This window comes from Poeciliopsis prolifica, unplaced genomic scaffold (genome assembly GCF_027474105.1).
Source record: "Poeciliopsis prolifica strain line A6 unplaced genomic scaffold, Auburn_PproV2 SCAFFOLD005, whole genome shotgun sequence".
In the NCBI taxonomy this organism is placed as follows: Eukaryota; Metazoa; Chordata; class Actinopteri; order Cyprinodontiformes; family Poeciliidae; genus Poeciliopsis; species Poeciliopsis prolifica.
The window spans coordinates 5,849,246-5,867,435 of NW_026562380.1; the positions used below are offsets into that span (position 1 = coordinate 5,849,246).

The 18,190-nt window shown below is 37.2% G+C and overlaps 2 protein-coding genes across 2 annotated transcripts; both read right to left on the minus strand.

Annotated features, from left to right (window-relative positions):
* Positions 1-1,900: 1,900 nt before the first annotated feature.
* prr18 (proline rich 18) lies at positions 1,901-4,798 on the minus strand. The gene has a single exon (XM_055029605.1). It carries the CDS (start codon positions 4,541-4,543, stop codon positions 3,788-3,790), a length of 756 nt encoding a protein of 251 aa, XP_054885580.1. The 5' UTR covers positions 4,544-4,798; the 3' UTR covers positions 1,901-3,787.
* Positions 4,799-6,091: 1,293 nt separating this feature from the next.
* Positions 6,092-17,685, minus strand: sft2d1 (SFT2 domain containing 1). Its single transcript, XM_055029606.1, has 8 exons — positions 17,470-17,685; positions 16,891-16,977; positions 15,360-15,445; positions 13,553-13,634; positions 13,234-13,269; positions 13,086-13,144; positions 10,912-10,941; positions 6,092-7,826 (listed from the first exon to the last, which is right to left on the minus strand). Exons 1-8 carry the CDS (start codon positions 17,533-17,535, stop codon positions 7,787-7,789), a joined length of 486 nt encoding a protein of 161 aa, XP_054885581.1. The 5' UTR covers positions 17,536-17,685; the 3' UTR covers positions 6,092-7,786.
* Between the last annotated feature and the right edge of the window lie 505 nt (positions 17,686-18,190).

Sequence of the window (18,190 nt, forward strand, 5' to 3'; positions counted from 1 at the left end):
GTGTTAACGATGAAGCGGAGGCAGGACCCATCTGTTCTTCTCCCTGACACTATAAATCAGCTCCAGATAATGTTGCTGCGCTTCGTCACTGACCTAGAAAGTGATCTTAGGGCTGAGGAGGATTGCAGCGATTTCCTTTTCATTTGTTATCCAAAAAAGGATTTGCATTGCAGACAAAAAGTAGCAATAAATGCACAAGGAAACAAAGAAAACAACTGCAGAAGTAAGAAAATGAACAGATTGGAACGTTGTTGCTTGCTCCTTGCTGCTGAGATAATAAAGCCGTCCATAGAGAAACAGAGTCATGAATAGCTTGGCTTCAGGCTTAAATCAGTCAGACAGACAAGGACGCAATTGAAAAGACACAATAGACGAGGAGATTACATAACTTTTGGTCAACAAGCCAGATGATAATATCTGCACAGGAGCCACCAAACAGGCCCTCGTCCTGATTGGTTCAATCCTGATATGAACCCATGTGGAGCGTCTGTTCAGCAAGTTGCTTTGACTGTCGCAAGGTGTTGACTCTGTTGGGCACGAGACAGAAAGTGAAGTATTACGCTGGACCACATCGTTACAAACTTTGTGACAATGTCTGAATATTTACAATACTGCTTTCCAAAACTGGTGGTGAGGAATGGCAAATTCCAGGTGCCAATAAGCAGAGTTTGTTTCCAAAACCAGCAGGTCGTTTCTATGCATCTGAAATTCAGGGAATCGACTGGAATCTCATGGAAAAATGCAATTAAGATTTCCTCCTTGAGAAAAAAACATGTTGATGCTACTTCCATTTTTTTCATATTCACAGAAATCAACAAGGCAAATGTTGCCTGAGGATTCATGTGAATGTTTTTCATGCAGCTTTGGTAATTAACAATCACAAAATCCTATTGAAAAGATGGCCAGTATTAATTAATTTTAGGAAATGTTTAACATACTGAAATAAATAGCTATTTACTGATTTTGGATATGGCCCAAAATGGCCGAGTTTGACACCCCTAGTATAGAGTGTCCATTCCAGTCATGGAATGGACACACATGTTTTTGCAGTCCAAGTTTCAACTCGCTGAACCAAAGTGTCCAGGTCAAATGAAATTAAACTAGTAAGGATGTTCAAGAACAACCCAGGAGCCACTGAGGCGTTGGTCGATGTTGAAAACATTGAGTCTGAAGACTGAGAAAGGAAACTCATTACTAAAACAATCACTTTCAAGCATCTGTAGATGCCAAATTGGACAAATTCACTGCACTTCAACAGAAAATGTTTCATAACCACAAGAGATGAAGATTCGTCTTTTTGAGAACAATGACAAGACAACTTTCTGTAGGAGCAACGGCGAGACTTTACCAACTAGCAAGCGTCATGGAGGAAGTATTATATCAGTCGATTAGCTTCTTGTACTGTTGGTGCGTTGCACAAAGTAGGTGGAATAAGACAGAACCACTATTTCTAAACTATTCAACTTTACATCATATAAACAGTCGGTTCAAAGAAATTATGCCAGAAGCTTATTAGAGTTACCAAAGGTTTTTCTACAAATTTCCTACAATTTGTAGGAAATTGGCCCAATATTAGTCAGGTGTTTGCTTATAATTGAGCAAATTTTGGGCTCCTGTTGAGACACTTGATCGAGCTGCAGACTGTGGTTTGTTTTCTGTCCATATCAGTCAAATTAATCAATAAAATCTCAAGATTCTGAATAAAAATACAGATTTTGTGGGAGCATTAACAATCTAACTCATTTATTCTGATAGTTTCAAACAAAACACAGATGACAGAAACACCTTGTCACACAGTTACACCTGAATGGACTTCCACTTGAGTGCAGTTATAGTTTGGTGATCTAAAATGCACAAACACACAGGATAAGGTGAAATTAATCAACACAGAAGCGTAAAGGTCCTTCTATAACTTTATTTCTCTCTCACTGTGACATTGACTGTATTTTGTTTCCTGATGAGCTGTTTGTACCTGAGCAACACATTTCCAGAGTAAAAACATAATTATTGCAGAAAACAATAGAGAACATCAAGGCTGCAAAATACCTAACTCTAAAAAAAGAGATCCAGGAAATAATAAAGTGTCATTCTTGTCCAGACATCAGTGGCATATTTAGTTTGATCTATCGACATATATTGGAGGTAATTTCCTGCAGGAATGATGCTGGGCAGGCATGCAGCACTCATTGGTCAACCCTGCTTAACAGGAAATCTAAGAAGCTTAAAACGCTAATGCCCAAATGGCCCCAGGTAGCTGCAAAGCAGAAACAAAGAGCCTTTATGAAAATGCTGTCTGAGAGACAGCAGCAAGAAGAGACCTAAATGACCACAAATCAGCAAGAGAACAAAACACCAGTAGAAAGTAATAAATCTAAGCAATTTTATGGCCAGTTCGTGTAAGAACTTTTTGTTTGTAAAATAAAGTTCAAAGTGGATAAGAAATTTCAGCTGATAAAATGTTTGACCGTATAAATATTTTGTGATAAGGGTGAATTCATGTAAATCGGGGCGTTTCTTTTTGTAATCAGATTTGACAATTAACTTAGTGTGTTTTATAGCTTTGGGTTCTTCGGTTTATGTGAGAAAAGTTAAGTTTGTTATTGTATGAAAGTGTGGCTCTCTGTTTTATCATAACTGAGGCAAAACCATTTTTGACACAGTCAGAAAATTGGCACAATTTAGCTCTAACTATTATACTTATTATGGATGCTCGTCAGTTTGTTAAATAAAAATAGTAACCGATGCATATTTGCGCTGGTCTGTCACTAAAATGGTCAAAGTTTCACAGGCTCCGTAAAAAGCTTGATTCTTTCTTCATAACTTTAGATGAATGAAAATTTTGTTAAAATGAATAAATTCATCTGAAAAAATGATCCATTCTTGTGAGGAATAAATTAGTTCTTCTCAATTTTCTAGTTATTGTTCCTCTCATTGCACGTTCTTTTCTCTACCTACCACAACAACACACAAAATAAACTTTTACTGCGTTCAAAAATGTGTTCATTTAAATCTTTATGTCAGATCTTATTTGCTGACAACAGGGACATATTTTGTTTAGGACGCCTCAATTTACCATGTCATCTGGTAAATTGGTTTACAAAAAAAGGTACTAATTTAGAAAAAATATTTGACCTACATAAGGATTTTTGTTTGATGATCAGATCATCATTTTTCTGTATACTGCACTATACTGGTTTTTCATGTGATTTTGGTTCCAAAATAACTAACTATGCCACATCTTTGTCAACGCGAGGTTTTGTTTAGTCCGCCCTGCCCCCTGCTTGTCCTGTCCCGTTTTACCTGAATTCACCAGGTCACTGATTGATCAATTGAACCCAATCAGCAGCAGATAAAAAGCAAAGAATCCGCGCTGGGTTTCAGTCCGTCGCGGATGATCTCCAGCAGTTTATTGTTCTCTGACAAAAGGAGGAGAAGAGCGCTCTGGCTGCCTCCACTGACTCCAGCCAATCCACAGACGCCCACTGGAAATCAACCCGTGTGCAAAGAAACTGAGAAGAAAGTGAGAGCAAAATGGCATCTGAACTTGAACAAAGATAATTTTGTTTTAAGAACATGACTCTTATAAACCCGAACTATATTATTGAATGTTTATCTAAAAGTAGTCTGCGCCTTTTTTTTTTTTTTTTTTTTGGCATTTTAAACTTAGTGACATCTTTTCAAATCCTGACATTCTCACTTGTCTTAAGTCTTGTAAATAAAAGGAATTAGTCCGCCATGTCTTTCTTCCAACTTATGAATAATAATAATAAAGATTTGAAGTCAGGTGTCAGCAGCCTTTGAGGTGCGGAAGTGCTGAAAGTTTGTCTGCTTTCACCAAAGCAGCTGCATTTTCCACTCCCTTCAGCCACTCTTTGCATTTCCTCACCACGGACTCATCCACATCCCCGTCCTCGTCCTCGTACTCCACATCATCGTACTTGTATTGATCGTTCAGCAGAGATATTTTAACGATGGCGGTAATGTCCTGCTGTTCCGCGCTGTCCGTCTTGGCGCCCGGAGCGCAGCACTTGGACGCTCCGTGCGCCTTTTTGGACGGAAAAACTCGCCGGTGCCGAAAGTCTGCGGAGGCGCAGCACTTCTGCTGCTTGGCCATCATCTGCTTCTCCAGGTTCCGCTTTTTGATGACAAGAATGGCTTCAGGAGTGAGGCTGAGCGAGAACTGGATTTCCTTCTTTGTGTCCTCTTTTCCACTGAGATGTCTGGCGGAGTCCATTGAGCTGGAGCGCCTTATTCCCAACGATGGATCCTGCGGTTTGGGCACCGACAGCCAGGAGCACTTTCCCTGAGTCTCCTGCCCCGAACTGGGCTTCTGAGCTTGGCTTTTGTTCTTCTCCGGCTGCGATCTTCGCCCCAGATTCCGCAGGTTTGCAGATGTCCAGGAGCTGGGCTGTTTTCCCTTTTCGGATCCAGACTTGCCGGTTCGTTCAGCCTGAGCCTGGTCTGCGCTGGCCTTCTTTTTCCCAAATAGTTCCCTGCCAGGAGAGGAGATCCGCTGCTGGAGGCTGATCGGCGGAAAAGGCATCTCTACGGGACGAAATGATGAAGAAAATCAAGACACAAAAAGCAGCGAGTGGAACCTGAAAAGCCCTAAGCAGAGCGAGTGCAGGCGCTCTGGAGGCATTATCACCGGAGCGGTGGTGCACCTGTTGTCCACACAGGCTGGAGTGACACACACACACACACACCCACACACACATACACACACACACACACACACACATCCCGGCTCTTTTATTGTGGATCTGGTGGAGGAGGGCGTGGCCAAGAGGCGAGCCAAACAAAGAAACGGAAAACCTGGTGACGTCAGTAATAGTTTTTTTAGGGCCTTCCCTAAAACAACGAGTCACATCAACCTCCTGATGGTCACACTGTTCATATCACTCACTGCTTCCTATTTAGTCTCCTTTTTTGGGATTACACAAAGTTGCGTTTGAAACAATCTCATGTAGAATAATTTGTTCTGTTCATATTTGTAATTTCAACACTTATCTCAATCTTAAATTACTCAGATTGCAAAATGGTATAAAATGCTATTAGAAGAATCAAATTTTTATGCAAAAAATAATCAAGTTACTCTAGACCAGAGATAGGATTCAATATACCAAAAAAAAAGAAACCATATTTTTGTCAGATTTTTTTGAGGTTACTCAACGCTAAAGCATGCATTATACAGATTTTTTTCTTTTTACAATGCTTTTGTCTTGCAGTCCCCATTGACTGGACATGCAAATAAGTAGTAATTGGTACCCAAGTTATTGAATTGGATGGTGTCGCCCCATGCGAGGAGGGCGCCCAGGGTAGAGAACCATGTCACCCTTATCAAAAACCAAATTGCCTGACCATGATTGGTTTAGACTTAATGGACAATTTTGACAAAATGAGTCATATTTCTAACAGTTGTGGTTTGAATTCACAAAGAACTTTTTAATGAGTTCAGAAATGTTCTGTTTTTTTTTTATTATTATTTTCCACATTTAAAGCAATATAAAATGTCTGATTGGAAACTTCATATAATGCTCAAATGGAAAGTCATGAATATGAATCATTCTTTCAAAAATTAAGATGTAAAGTTGAGTGGAAGAAAACAGACTGGACCTTATCTTTAAGAGATACTCCAGTTGAGTCTGATGTACTTTAGCTGTACATTATGATATATGTGTGTGTTTCCCAAATTTACAGAGAAACAAACTCCTTCCACCATGACCAACAGTTTTCAGATAGAAATCCTGTAGAAAAGCTGTGAGATGAAGAGCAGCGAGAACAGGACAGGCAGGATCTAGAGGCGGTTTGAAGAGGAAGCAAACAAAAGGAGAAATACAGAGTTACAAGTTAAAAAGATGAGAGGAAAGAAGGAGGTAAGCGCAATATTAAGAAAGGACAGAGGGAAAAACGGAAGGACAATGACAAGTATTTTCCAGAACGTGTGACCCTGGTTCACTACATTGGAGATTTAAATGTTGGAAAAATGTAACTGTTGCTCTGAGGTGTCCATTGATGCTATAATATCACTACTGAGATCAACATAAGAGGAAACCAACAAAACAACAACAACAAAAACAGAAACACACAACACTGGCCAAGTTATTTATTAATCTTTGCAAGGAGATTTGGAGCATTAATCTAAAGAGGAAGCACAGGCGTGTGGGCTCCCTCATCTCTGACATAACCGCAGATTAAAAACTGGAGGAAGCAGCTGGGACTGGAGCAGATTGCGGAGGTCAGAACGTTTCCCCTGTTCAACCTCAAGCTTTACAACAATCCAAAAATAGCAGGCAGATGAAAAAAATAAAATAAAATAAATCGCAAAGACATCCAACGTAGAATAATCATTTCATCCCTGAGATCACAATGAAGGATTTTGGTGGATCCCTGTCAAATTAGGGATCCACCGAAATCCACACGTTCTGCAATCCGTGTGGGGATTGAAGAACGAGAAAAAGGAATGAAGTGAAGAATTGGATAAATCTGGAGAAGGCAGCCTCTTTGTCACGTTGAGCTGCAGAAACTGTTGGTCCAAAGGATTCCCGTTTAACAAAAACCTACATCGGCATAATGTCAACATCTGCTCTAAAAAAAAAAAAAGAAAAAAAAAAAAAGAAATGGGGGTAGGCAGAGGCACTGCATCCTCCAGAGGAGGTTGTCATGGCAACCACATCCTCAAAGGCTACATGCCATCGCAACACAGGGAGTTGGGTTATTAGGTCATGTCAAAATCACAATGCTCAGGGAAGCGTAATTAACTGGGTCATCGCTGCATATGGCAGGAAATCACATCTGAAAGTGGAGAAGTGTTTCTTTAACGGCATTTATTGGTTGGGGGCGCAGCGTGTTAGAAAGCACACACTCAAGACCAGTAGACAAGACACAAAGGCAGCATTTACAAATCTCATTAGCAGAAGAAAAAAAGGAAATCTTTTATAGAGATGTAGGAACAATACAGCCCAGTGCATAATCAGTAAAGCATTGACTCAAAAAAAAATAAAAATAAAAAAAACCTTCAGCACCAAACATTCAAGAAAACGCTTCTAACTTCTCCTAAGACCACTTTAAAAATCCAGAAAAACAAAGACAGAAAGCTTACAAATCAGAATAATCGAAAATGTGTGTTTGGTATAAATACAGATATAATTTCATCAAAGTGTTAAGGCACCACTGTTGCAGTTTGTTGTGCATAATAAGAATAATTTTCCTGCACATGACTTGCATAAAATCTTTAGAAAGCATAATAATCTCATAGAATCACCTTTTCTCAAATATATTAGGTATTAGGCATGATAGAAGAAAAAAAAAGATGATTTACAGTTACATGATGGCAGAATCCTCTTTTCTTAAATATATTAGGTATTAGGCATGATAGAAGAAAAAAAAGATGATTTACAGTTACATGATGGCAGAATCCTCTTTTCTTAAATATATTAGGTATTAGGCATGATAGAAGAAAAAAAAAGATGATTTACAGTTACATGATGGCAGAATCCTCTTTTCTTAAATATATTAGGTATTAGGCATGATAGAAGAAAAAAAAAGATGATTTACAGTTTCATGATGGCAGAATCCTCTTTTCTCAAATATATCAGGTATTAGGCAAGATAGAAGAAAAAAGATAATGGCTGAATTGCAACATCTCTAGCTAAACGTGAAAGGCAAGAATTCACAGTACGGGGCAGAAAGAGGTGAAAAGTGAAAAGGAATAGTGTATAAACATATTTAGAAACTGCTTTGCATGTTGGGACCAGTTTTCATTGAAACTGCAGCATCCAGAGCTTTAATTCAGGCAGGTAGTGAAGCACTTCATCACTGCATCTCTGCAAAAAATAAAAATAAAAAAAAAAGTCACACAAAACAGCAGGAGTACATGTTTAAAACATCATTATTTCTGAAATAATAGCCTGAATAAACAAATCAAGTCAGTTCATCTCCATGAGACCAACATCCTTTTCCACCAGCATTGAGGTGCGGCTCGTCATGAATAAGTTAGCATGTTTTGACGGGGAGGAACTCCACCCTCTCGGTTGTGGGGTTCTACTCAGCTCCAGCTGCGCCATGCAGAATGGTGATGCAACCTCACCGTGGCAACCACGCATTGTTGCCAAATCCATCTCTTGCCTCCTTGCTTTTGCCATCAGTGTGCTGCTATGCAGACTTCACCTGACCAATCTGTAAAACGCCGTCAAGGTGAAAAGGAGGCGCCGCCTGGAGGGTTCAGGGGCCGACAGGAAACCAGTTTCAACACGGAGCCGTTCTTCACCCACGGCTCCTGACAGCAACGCTCAGCCATCATGGTTTCACTATTTTTAAGCAACTGAAGCTAATTTTAGATCTCTATAAATAGACACTTCTCAGCTTAACAGATTGTCAATTTCAACGACGTAAATGTTGAGATGTATTTGAAATCACGTTTGAAGATACAAATCACAGTAAAATGAGTCTGATGTGCATTTAATTTAGCTCCATTTAAAAAGACACATTTACTCAACATAGGTCTGTTACTATATCAAATTTTGCTGGACGATAAATTGGTCCCAGGAATAACTGCTATCAACGATAATATTGCTGGTTTGAGACCATTTTCAAATAATGTATTTATAAGTATTTATTTATAATCCAAAGATTGGTGAACTCTAATTTTGTAAAAAAAAAAAGCCCTTTCAACTGGAAATTTTAAACATTTATGAAAATCCACATTAAATATCTAAAACAAGCTTTTAGAAGCAACTAGCTTCAAACTATGCAACCTATCTTTATTTTCCACATATATAGAAAACCCTCGCCTCATCCTACATGGTTTTTTGTTTGTGAGGGATTATTTTATACTGAAAATATAAATAAGTTTTAGTTTACTTTTGTTGACTTTCATAATTTAACACTTCATGTAGAATATATTTAAAATAATATTTTTTGCGACTTGAGTTTTGCTTTGATTTAGATGATTTAAACCTCTGTTTGTGTTTTTTGACATGTTTACTGTGTGAACTTAAAAATTTACTTATCTACTTTTCATTGAGATCAAGCATTTTCATAAGTTGTGGGGATAAAATTACTTAAATCATTACATTATACAGCTTTTCATTTAGATTCTGCTCCCTGGGTGAATCAGGTATGTCCATTGAACAGATTATAAACCCTGATGAAACTAAAATAACTAAATATCCCACATAAAACAGGTTTTAATTCCAAGGTTTGGTTTTAGAGTTTGTTATCTAAACTATACCTAATCAAACAGAGTCTATGAGTCCAACACTTACATTATAAAACTATTTTTCCATTATGTTTGCTATTTAATTTGATTGTTTTGGAGGATTTTGCAACTCCAGTTTTTGAATGCCACTGTCCTGAAACATTTAGATGCTTCTCTGCTCTGACACACCTTAATCAAATGAACGGTTAATGACCAGGCCTCTGGAAAACTTCCTTACATGTCAAGGAGGTAATTCAGTCCTCCTCTTTGTCGGGTCAGAGGAGGACTGAAGTTGAGGACTCCTGCTTTCATGACCCTCAGAAATTCATATTTTCTGTTTTTCCACACACTAGAATAATACGTAAAATCTGAAAATTAATTTCAATTTGCTCAGTTTTTTGCTTTCCACTCTTGAAAAATAATTACATTTAATTCCGTCCTGTACAAGTTGCGTATGAGCAACAGCAGCCTGACAGGACTATAGGAAGTGCACATGCAGCAGGTTTTAGTGCCTCCATCTATAAACCTTAGAGGTTATTCAAGGTAACAAGGTAAAACACATTAAGGGATCAAGCCTATTGGCCATGTGGTGCCGCGTCTCGACAGGTATGGGTTAGCGGGACCAGAGACGAAGATGTAAAGCTCTAATAGGCACTCAAAGGAGATCAGTGCACTCTGCTGATCTAACGCTGTCATCCAACAACAGCGAGGATGACAGAAAGCCAAGTGATCAAATCAAAATTAAATGAAAAATGGATTACCGTAAGCGGCTTAGGGAGGGGAAAAAAGGGTTGACATATAGCAAAAACTGATCACGAAGATTTAAATAATTGACAGATGTGTATTTCTTCAAATGAATCTGCTTTTCAGGAGGCTGCTACGGCTCCTTTGTCTTGGTTTTGTTTTGTTGCATTTGTGTTGGGGGAGGGGGACTTCTGGGTGGTTACATGATGTCTCTCAGCTGTCAGGAGAGATTATAGGGGTCACCCAAACACACAAGGCACCTAATGGGGATGGGGGATCCAGACTGCTCACCAAATGAGACGTAACCCCACTTACAGCTGGACTGACAAAACGACATCACACCTTCTGCTCGGCTCAACCAGCGCACTCAGAGGGAACAACATATCATCAGTTTTAAACAGGAAGAATAAAACACATCTTTACACTGTGAATCATTTAAGTTTTCCAAAAGAAAAACAAAAACAAGCACTTAAATCCAGGCCACGTCTAATCAAAAATTTGCATCGAGCGTTAACCCTCGAGAGCTTACCATAAGCTCATTACAGGCACAAAAGCTGAACTGAAGAAAAATATTTGTCAAATCTGTCTGAAAGAGCTTTATGCCACTAAAAATCTATTTATTTTGATATTAGGAACATATTAACATTGCAGGGCTAATGCCTAGAAAGACAAAGAAACAAACAGCTGCCATTTGTTTGACACAGACTGGTCACACTGGTTATAGTGGGTTGGATTAGAGCCATATGGTGGAAGCAAACAGTGGTAAATAAAAACATGTTTTCAAAGACGACTAAGCAAATTCCTCCTGTTTGTTGTGTGCACAAAGAATATCCATGATGTTTCTGTAAAGATTTCAATCAAATGACGCGAGTGGGAGGCTTAATTTTTACATTTGAACAGCGTTCAGGGAGGAAAACATTAATAAGGACATTATGAAAGGTCACATGCAGACGTAGCACTGGTCTTACCTGGCGAAAGGAATGTAAGAGATGCTATACCTGAAAACACAAAAATGGGACATAATTACCAATTATGGCTATTGAAGCACTTTATACGACTTTACACTGAAAATTTATTTTGATTATATCAAGTAGCAAATCCATTTTTAAAGAATGTATCTACTAAACTAGTATTAGTTTTATTTTCCTGACACTCTGGAGTCGGCTTGGGATTTTAAAACAAGGATTTAAATCTAAAATGTAACTTTTACAAGTTGTTTAGTCTGAATAAAAAAGGTGTGTCCTTGAAATGTAGTTTGTAGAAACTATTAATAGAAGAAATGTTTATTAAATCATAAAGCATGGCAAAAGTATTCAGACTCTGTTAATTTTGTCACGTTGTGACACTTTACAGCCATAAACTTCAATGCAACTGGTTTGGATTTTAAGTAACACCAATACACAGTAAAGAAAGATTGTAAATGGGAGGGAAATTTCTACTTTTCTTCAAAGTCTATAAAAAAAGGTAGACAAGAGAACAATGACCACTTTGCTGGTCATGTAATTCACAAACCTGGCCTTAAATAGAAGAATGGCAAGAAGACAGAATTTACTTAAATGCTGTGAAGTTCATTAAAAACCATATAGGACAAGCAGAAAACTGGCCAGATGATAAGAATGCTCAATAACTTCAAAATTATTCCCCATTTTACAGCACAAAAAACTCCAATGAAATAAATGTACCTGCAGGTCAATCAAAGAAATCATGAAAAACTTAAGGGTTTAAAATGTGGTGAGTTAAATACCCAAATGTAAAAAAAAATTAGATTTAGCAGTTAGTTAACTTTTTATTCAGTGAACAATGATCAATAAAATGTGTTGTCATATGATTTACTGCAAACACTGCATTAAGTGTTTAACAGACTTCCGTTGCAAATATCATTTGAGCTCTTATTTTAATCTTAAGCTTTTTTTTATTAAACCTCTAAATATGTGAGCAAATGATAAAATAATCAACCAAAGACTGGACAACTTCTTAACCCGTCTTGTTAAGCAAATATTTAACCCGTCACAAAAGAAAAACAAAGCAAGAAATTTTCTTTAGCAGCTCCTTTTGCTGAATTGCTGTCAAGCTTCTGACTCAATCATGAATCAAGTTCAGTTTCCAGCCTGACAAATGGACTTTACCCACTTTTCTGAGGGTCAGTGGTGACTTCTTACAAAACAACCCTCACACAAATGTTTGAGTGTCTGTGTGGGAGTGCACCAAGCATGAGATGTGTGACTTATGGGTGCCATGGCAAAGAATCTGAGGACATAGGTTGACAGGAGATGAAGGTAGGAGACGCAGGTGAAGCATTTTCAGCTGCGATCTACTGGAGTCACACTGATTGTTAAACTATTGGTGGAAAATCTTCTTAATTCCAACATGTCACATGCTTAATGTTCCTAAATCAGACATTGCAGTAAATATAAATCTGCATTGTTGTCAGAAGGTGCTGCTTCTGCTTTTGGGTCTTTTCATCATTTCTGATCAACTTCTGTCACATCACACTGTCCAAACCAGCCAGGATTTATGTAAAAACATAATCAGATTACTTGTTTAGAACCAATTTGACAACATAAAGTTGGCTCCAATATCATAATAACAGTAAAAAAATCATGTCTCAATGTTACAGCTTACATATGAATGCTTCAAAAGAAATTAATAAATAGTTTTAAAGACTCTAATGAACTTTTATTAATTAGAATGACAATCCTAATTGTCCTCCAATGTGGCTAAATTAAAATAACTCTGCAAAGTTACATTTTGTACTCATTCTAGATGTATTTCTCTAAAATTAAAACTTCAGTTTGTCAAAAATAAAAAAATATGTACAAGGAAATCACTTTCTTTGTCCTTATGGCAAAGATCTTACATGTTTGAAAGCATCCATACACTCGCAGAATCAAGTTTCTAGGACATATGTTTTTTTTTTTTTATTTTAAGATAAACTGATTAATACTGACCCTAAAGCTCACAAATTAATGTCTATACTGTCTTTAGAGACAGAAGTGCCAGAAATGATAAACTATATGGATGGACCGATGGAAAATTGCATGGCTTAAACTAAAGTTTTGGACATTTAGTTCAAGTAAATTCAGACAGAGCAAAGTTTGTTCTGATAAGAAACAGCTGAGACCAAAATGAAGGTCAGTCTTACCAGGTCATTGCCAAAAACTGCAGAATACAGAAGATGATTGCCAGTACATTTTTATGCCACTGTAAAACAAATGTATAAAAACAAGTTTTAGTGTAAGAAATAAAGAAATTGTGCGTTTTCTTTGGCTCTGAATCTGCTAAACTCTCACCCAAAACGCGGCACAAAGTGTTAAGACAAGGCAGAGCTGGTGGGAGGAGAATACAAAATATCATCACTTTGTTGTCATATTTACAGGAAAAGTAAACTTCAACACACAAAATCTACTAAGTAGTAAATTAGATGTTATTTGCTACAGCAAATTTTTATCTATTTCAAAAACACCACAAGATAATAACCATAAAACCATTAATAAACTTTGACATACTAAACACAAAATGGATATTATTGTAAGACAGTCTCTAAATACTGAAACACATTCATTTTATGTGATTTTATTAATAAACCGAGGAGCAAAAGTGGATATTTACCAGCATCACAATAGTTGCTATGATTCTTGTTGGTTCAAACATCCTCTTCAGTTGTTTTAATGGTCCCATCAAGAAACAAGTGCTTTAAAAATAATAAAAAGACATGTCTGTTGTTAATAGGAAGCACAATAATACACATTGTGTATAGTTTACTTTTTCATTTGCCAAAATAAGGCAGCACACATTTTGTCCCTCCAGCCCAACAGTTACCATGTGTTGTTTACATATGGCAACTTTCATATCCAAAAAATAAAACATCCACACTAAACTGTGAGCAAAATGTTGCCCTCTATATGACTGCAATCACAAGCACTGGTAATATAATCATATTACATTATGATGGATTAGAAAATGTTAACAATCTGCCAAAAGTGACAGATTGTTGGATCTCTAAGCGAGGCATTGTGATTTATGGGAAGTTGATACTAAATTATACTAAAAATGGCTGCCCCTAAGTTTGTCTTAATTATTAGTCCACGCAAGGTTTACTGGAGCCTCATGCAAACAAGTTATCATGGAATGATCAATAAGACATAGCAAAACAGAGAAAGCAAGCCAAGACTTTATAAACCATATAATCTTTTATGGAGGCTTTTATAAACATATTAATATTTGCAGCTTAAGGGGAATTTCTGTCTAAACATTACTTAATTTTAAATTTATATCTGAAGTTTTTATTTTGTATTTTAAAAAAGGACCCATAATTATATATTAAAAACAAAACAGTAAAAACCGCCTATTTTTCTAGTTCAGCATCAATCAGCATTATCCAGAACACTCTTATTGTTTAGTGTAGCTCTTAAGTCAAGTTTTTGGAAAATTAACAGGGTTACAAAATCCTTTAATTGGTTGGAAAAGTTTTTTTTGTTTTGTTTTTTTGGTGATATCCAAAAGAATGATTAAATTTAAGTCCATGCCTGCAGGAGCTTGTTGCTGGAAAAAAAACATTTTCTCAATTGGACTCAATTCTTCACTGAAAGAGTATAAAAGTGGTTCACATGTTAAAATGTCTCGTACTAATTAAGCACAGCGATAACTCAAATTTCTCTTTCCAAGAGCTAAGAAATTATCATTCTCCACAACACGAGAACTACTCTAAAATAAACTCGCACACACTAACAGTATGACTAACATTAAATGGTTTGTCCAAAGGGTTCAATTTAACTCAACGTGATGCAGTAATTATGGGTTCTGCGCTTCCTGTCCATGGGTGACGCAGTTACAGCCGCTTTGCACATGATGGATGTTTTACGTCAGTGTAGTTAAAGAGACGAAGGCTTTCCCAACTGGTGAGGCACAGCTGAGTGGGTAGCAGGAATCTCTTGGGTGTCACATTTGTTAGATGAGACATTAAGAGCATGCTGACGTAGATTGTGTAGACTGATCAGAAGAGAGGGTCTGCTGCCGTCTTTTCCTGGTTACTCCAACTGTTCCGTGTGACAGAGACACAATGTCCATGCACATGCTGCTCCTGCTTACTGACAGAAAGGAAATTTGTTGTCTCCGAAATCTACAGCTGGTTGTAAAAAGGACTCGGACATTCACCCATAAATGGGGTTTGCTCAGATGAGAGGAAATGTTTTTATTGATCTGTTTTTCTGGACACAAAAGAGGACTTTTATAAAGATATTTTATTAAAAAAGAAAAAATTTAAAGTAGTAGATCTCACCACACCTGCGCAAAGTTTTTTTTTTTTTTTCATCCCAACCATAAATCAAATCTGAGCAAATAAAATGGCTTAACTTGTCATCAAGTGAAACAAGTCATACTTTAAAACTGATATGCTCCATTACCTACAGTGCCTTACCTGGACAAAGCTGCAATATTTCCAAGTGTGTAGAAGACAGCAAAAAGCTTGACGCCGGCACCAGGAAGGAAGAGCAGTGCTGAGCCCTAGGAAAAAAAAAAAACATTAGAAAAATATCTGTGAGCTGCAGAGAATAACATCCTCACACATTCATTAGAGGTCAAAGACAAAAGAACACAGCCATACTGCTGAATCAACAATTAATTATCAGATTATAACTTTTTGTCAACTTTGTAAGAATGTAATCAAGCTAAAAAATGTTTTGTGCATTTTAGTAATTTATAGCAGCATGGCTGGCTCCCTCTAGTGACAGAAAAAAAAATAGGTTTGAATGTGTTTATATTTGTTATGTACATATCTACATCTAATGGACAATTATGCATAATGAAGACTAGGAAAACAGAGCAACTACACACAAACTTAATGTTCAATTTCCTTCAAGGTTTGTGCAGTAAGTTCAGATTTTTATAAATTAAAAATATGTTAAGCTATTATAGCGTTTATCAAAAGCATTCATGCATCTTGAATTTTACCTTACAGTCACCATCTCATGGATTTTACTAAAATTTTCACATTTTTCTTTAGTGTGTGACAAACATTTGTCAGTTCTTATAAATTTATATTTTATAGAGCCACATTTTATTGCAATGACAGCTGCAAAAGTTTTGGGATGTCTTTTGCATTGAGCATGTAGAGAGAAATTTTGGCCTGATCTTCTCAGCATAATCATTAGCCAAGTCAGACCGGATAGACAACCCACATGAATATAAAGTTTCAAGTCAAAATGCCAACGAAATTTGGTTTTGGGCTTTGATTGGGCCATTTTAACATAACTCTGGCTGTAGGTTTCAGGCTGAAAGATGAGCAGTGCCCACTATTTAGCAGCATCCATGCTTCCATCAGCTATGACTAGCCTTGTTTCTCTGCTGAAGAAAAAACAGAGAAACAATTCTAGCAGTCAGGGTGAAGTGAAAACTAACATTAGTTTTCTGTCACATACAGCATGTAGGTCAAACAGTAAAAAGTTGGTCTATCTAACCAAAGCACCTTTGAATTTGCGATAGACATAGCTTGTGGAAAACTGCAAACATGGTTTGGGTTAGCTCTATTTATTAACTATATCACTAAGGTATCTGTTAATTTATATTTTATTTAGTGGTATCAGAGTAAAGAGGATTGAACATAAAACAAAGTGTTAAAGTATGAGAAAAACTATGTACTAACTTGTATTCGTCTGTCATAAAAACCATGGAAGCTTGCAGTTTCAACAAAACAGCGTGTGAATTATCACTATTCAGTGTGTGATACCAGACTTCCTCTACTTTGAAACATATGCACCAAATTATTATGTCAAGGTATCTTAAGTATTAGTTTATGGTGTGACAAGCTCCAATACAATGATTAGTAAACAATTGCCATTTTATCTGATTTCAGTTTGAAGTGAAAAAAAAAGAACAGTGAAAAAAAAAGAACAGGAACTTGAAGATTGTGTGCATTCTGTGTTTCCTCTCAGAGCTGCAGAGACACTCACGAGTATGGAGCACAGGATGCCTCCAGCAAAGCATATGACAAACCATTTCACTCTGGTGCTGAAGCTGAGAGAGCTGGCATCAAGAACCTGGTGAGAACAATGGGAGGATGTCACAAGAGTAATGACCTACAGTGAGACCCGCAGGCTTTGCACGAATATTGAGTCATGTTGGCTGGAGCCAAGCATTTTTACAGCTACATAGCACACAGCGGCGCTGTTTTTCAATAAAAGTCAGAGCAAAAATTCATGAGCGAAAGTACCAGGTTGTAAAGTAAAACTTTAGCTGGATCAAAGAGAAACTAAGCAGCAACTTACCTTGTATCCTCTTAAATGTGAAAGCATGCAAAAGTGTAAACAAAACAATTAGCATTTAGAGCTAACAAGAACATGGAAGCTAATTTGAAAGCAACATGACTTAAAAATAATGTGGGACATACGTATAACTAACGACTAAAAAGAGATCATTAGCTGTTAAATTCATAAACCTCAAACAATAAGAAAACTAAAATATAAGGAATGCAGTGTTGATAACGCAAATTTAAATGTGCTGTCTGAACGGAGTTAGCATTAGCAGCTGACCTGTGCAGTTAGCCCGAGTTCTTCGTTATCCTCCCGGCCGCTCAACACACGTCGAAGCTTATCCATCGCTAAAACTCAAATATGTAAACCTTTTAGGAGAAATATTCACGTCCTTATGTCCAAACTAAACACTGTCCGTCGGTAGGTAATGACTACTATCGCTGACATCAGTAGCATTACACACTTCCTGGCTTCCTGAACGTCTCCTCAACTAGCTGACCGGGGATCAGTTTAAAGACAGTCATTATGAGACCCATTTCCTCTAAGAGGTGTTTTGCTAACAGACCCCGGACCAGATGTTTACAGCAACTCTACACTTCCTCAGAGCTGTTGCTGCTTCTTTTTTATTGTGGTGGGAAGAATAACGGTGTTGAGAAACTTTCTGAAGATGAATTAGCGAGAGTTTTTTTTTTTTTTTTTTGCGTTTTGTCGAAAACTGTTTAGCTAATGTAGTGACATTTTGTTGAACCTGCTGTTAAAAAAAACTCCCATTGTCACATACTACAAAGAATGCAAGGAAAAGTCACATTTACATGTTAAAAGTATTTAACATGTAAAAGTTTAACTTTTCACTAAAATATATGCTAGTTGACAAAACTGTGTTCTCCTTTTCCATTGTCGCCATCTACTGGGGATATTACGGAAATACAGCACCAACGACGGATAAGATTCTTCTTCTATGGTGTTTACTGACAGTTTACAGATTTAGTGTATTACCGCC

What these genes read in the sequence shown, in the direction of transcription:
- prr18 (XM_055029605.1), bottom strand. Translation starts at nt 4,543, where the DNA reads ATGCCTTTTCCGCCGATCAGCCTCCAGCAGCGGATCTCCTCTCCTGGC.
- sft2d1 (XM_055029606.1), bottom strand. Translation starts at nt 17,535, where the DNA reads ATGGATAAGCTTCGACGTGTGTTGAGCGGCCGGGAGGATAACGAAGAA. An exon ending in AATATTGCAGCTTTGTCCAG is followed by an intron (nt 13,635 to 15,359) that starts GTAAGGCACTGT and finishes TTATTTTTAAAG; the next exon opens with CACTTGTTTCTTGATGGGAC. An exon ending in TCTTACATTCCTTTCGCCAG is followed by an intron (nt 7,827 to 10,911) that starts GTAAGACCAGTG and finishes TATTTTTTGCAG; the next exon opens with AGATGCAGTGATGAAGTGCT.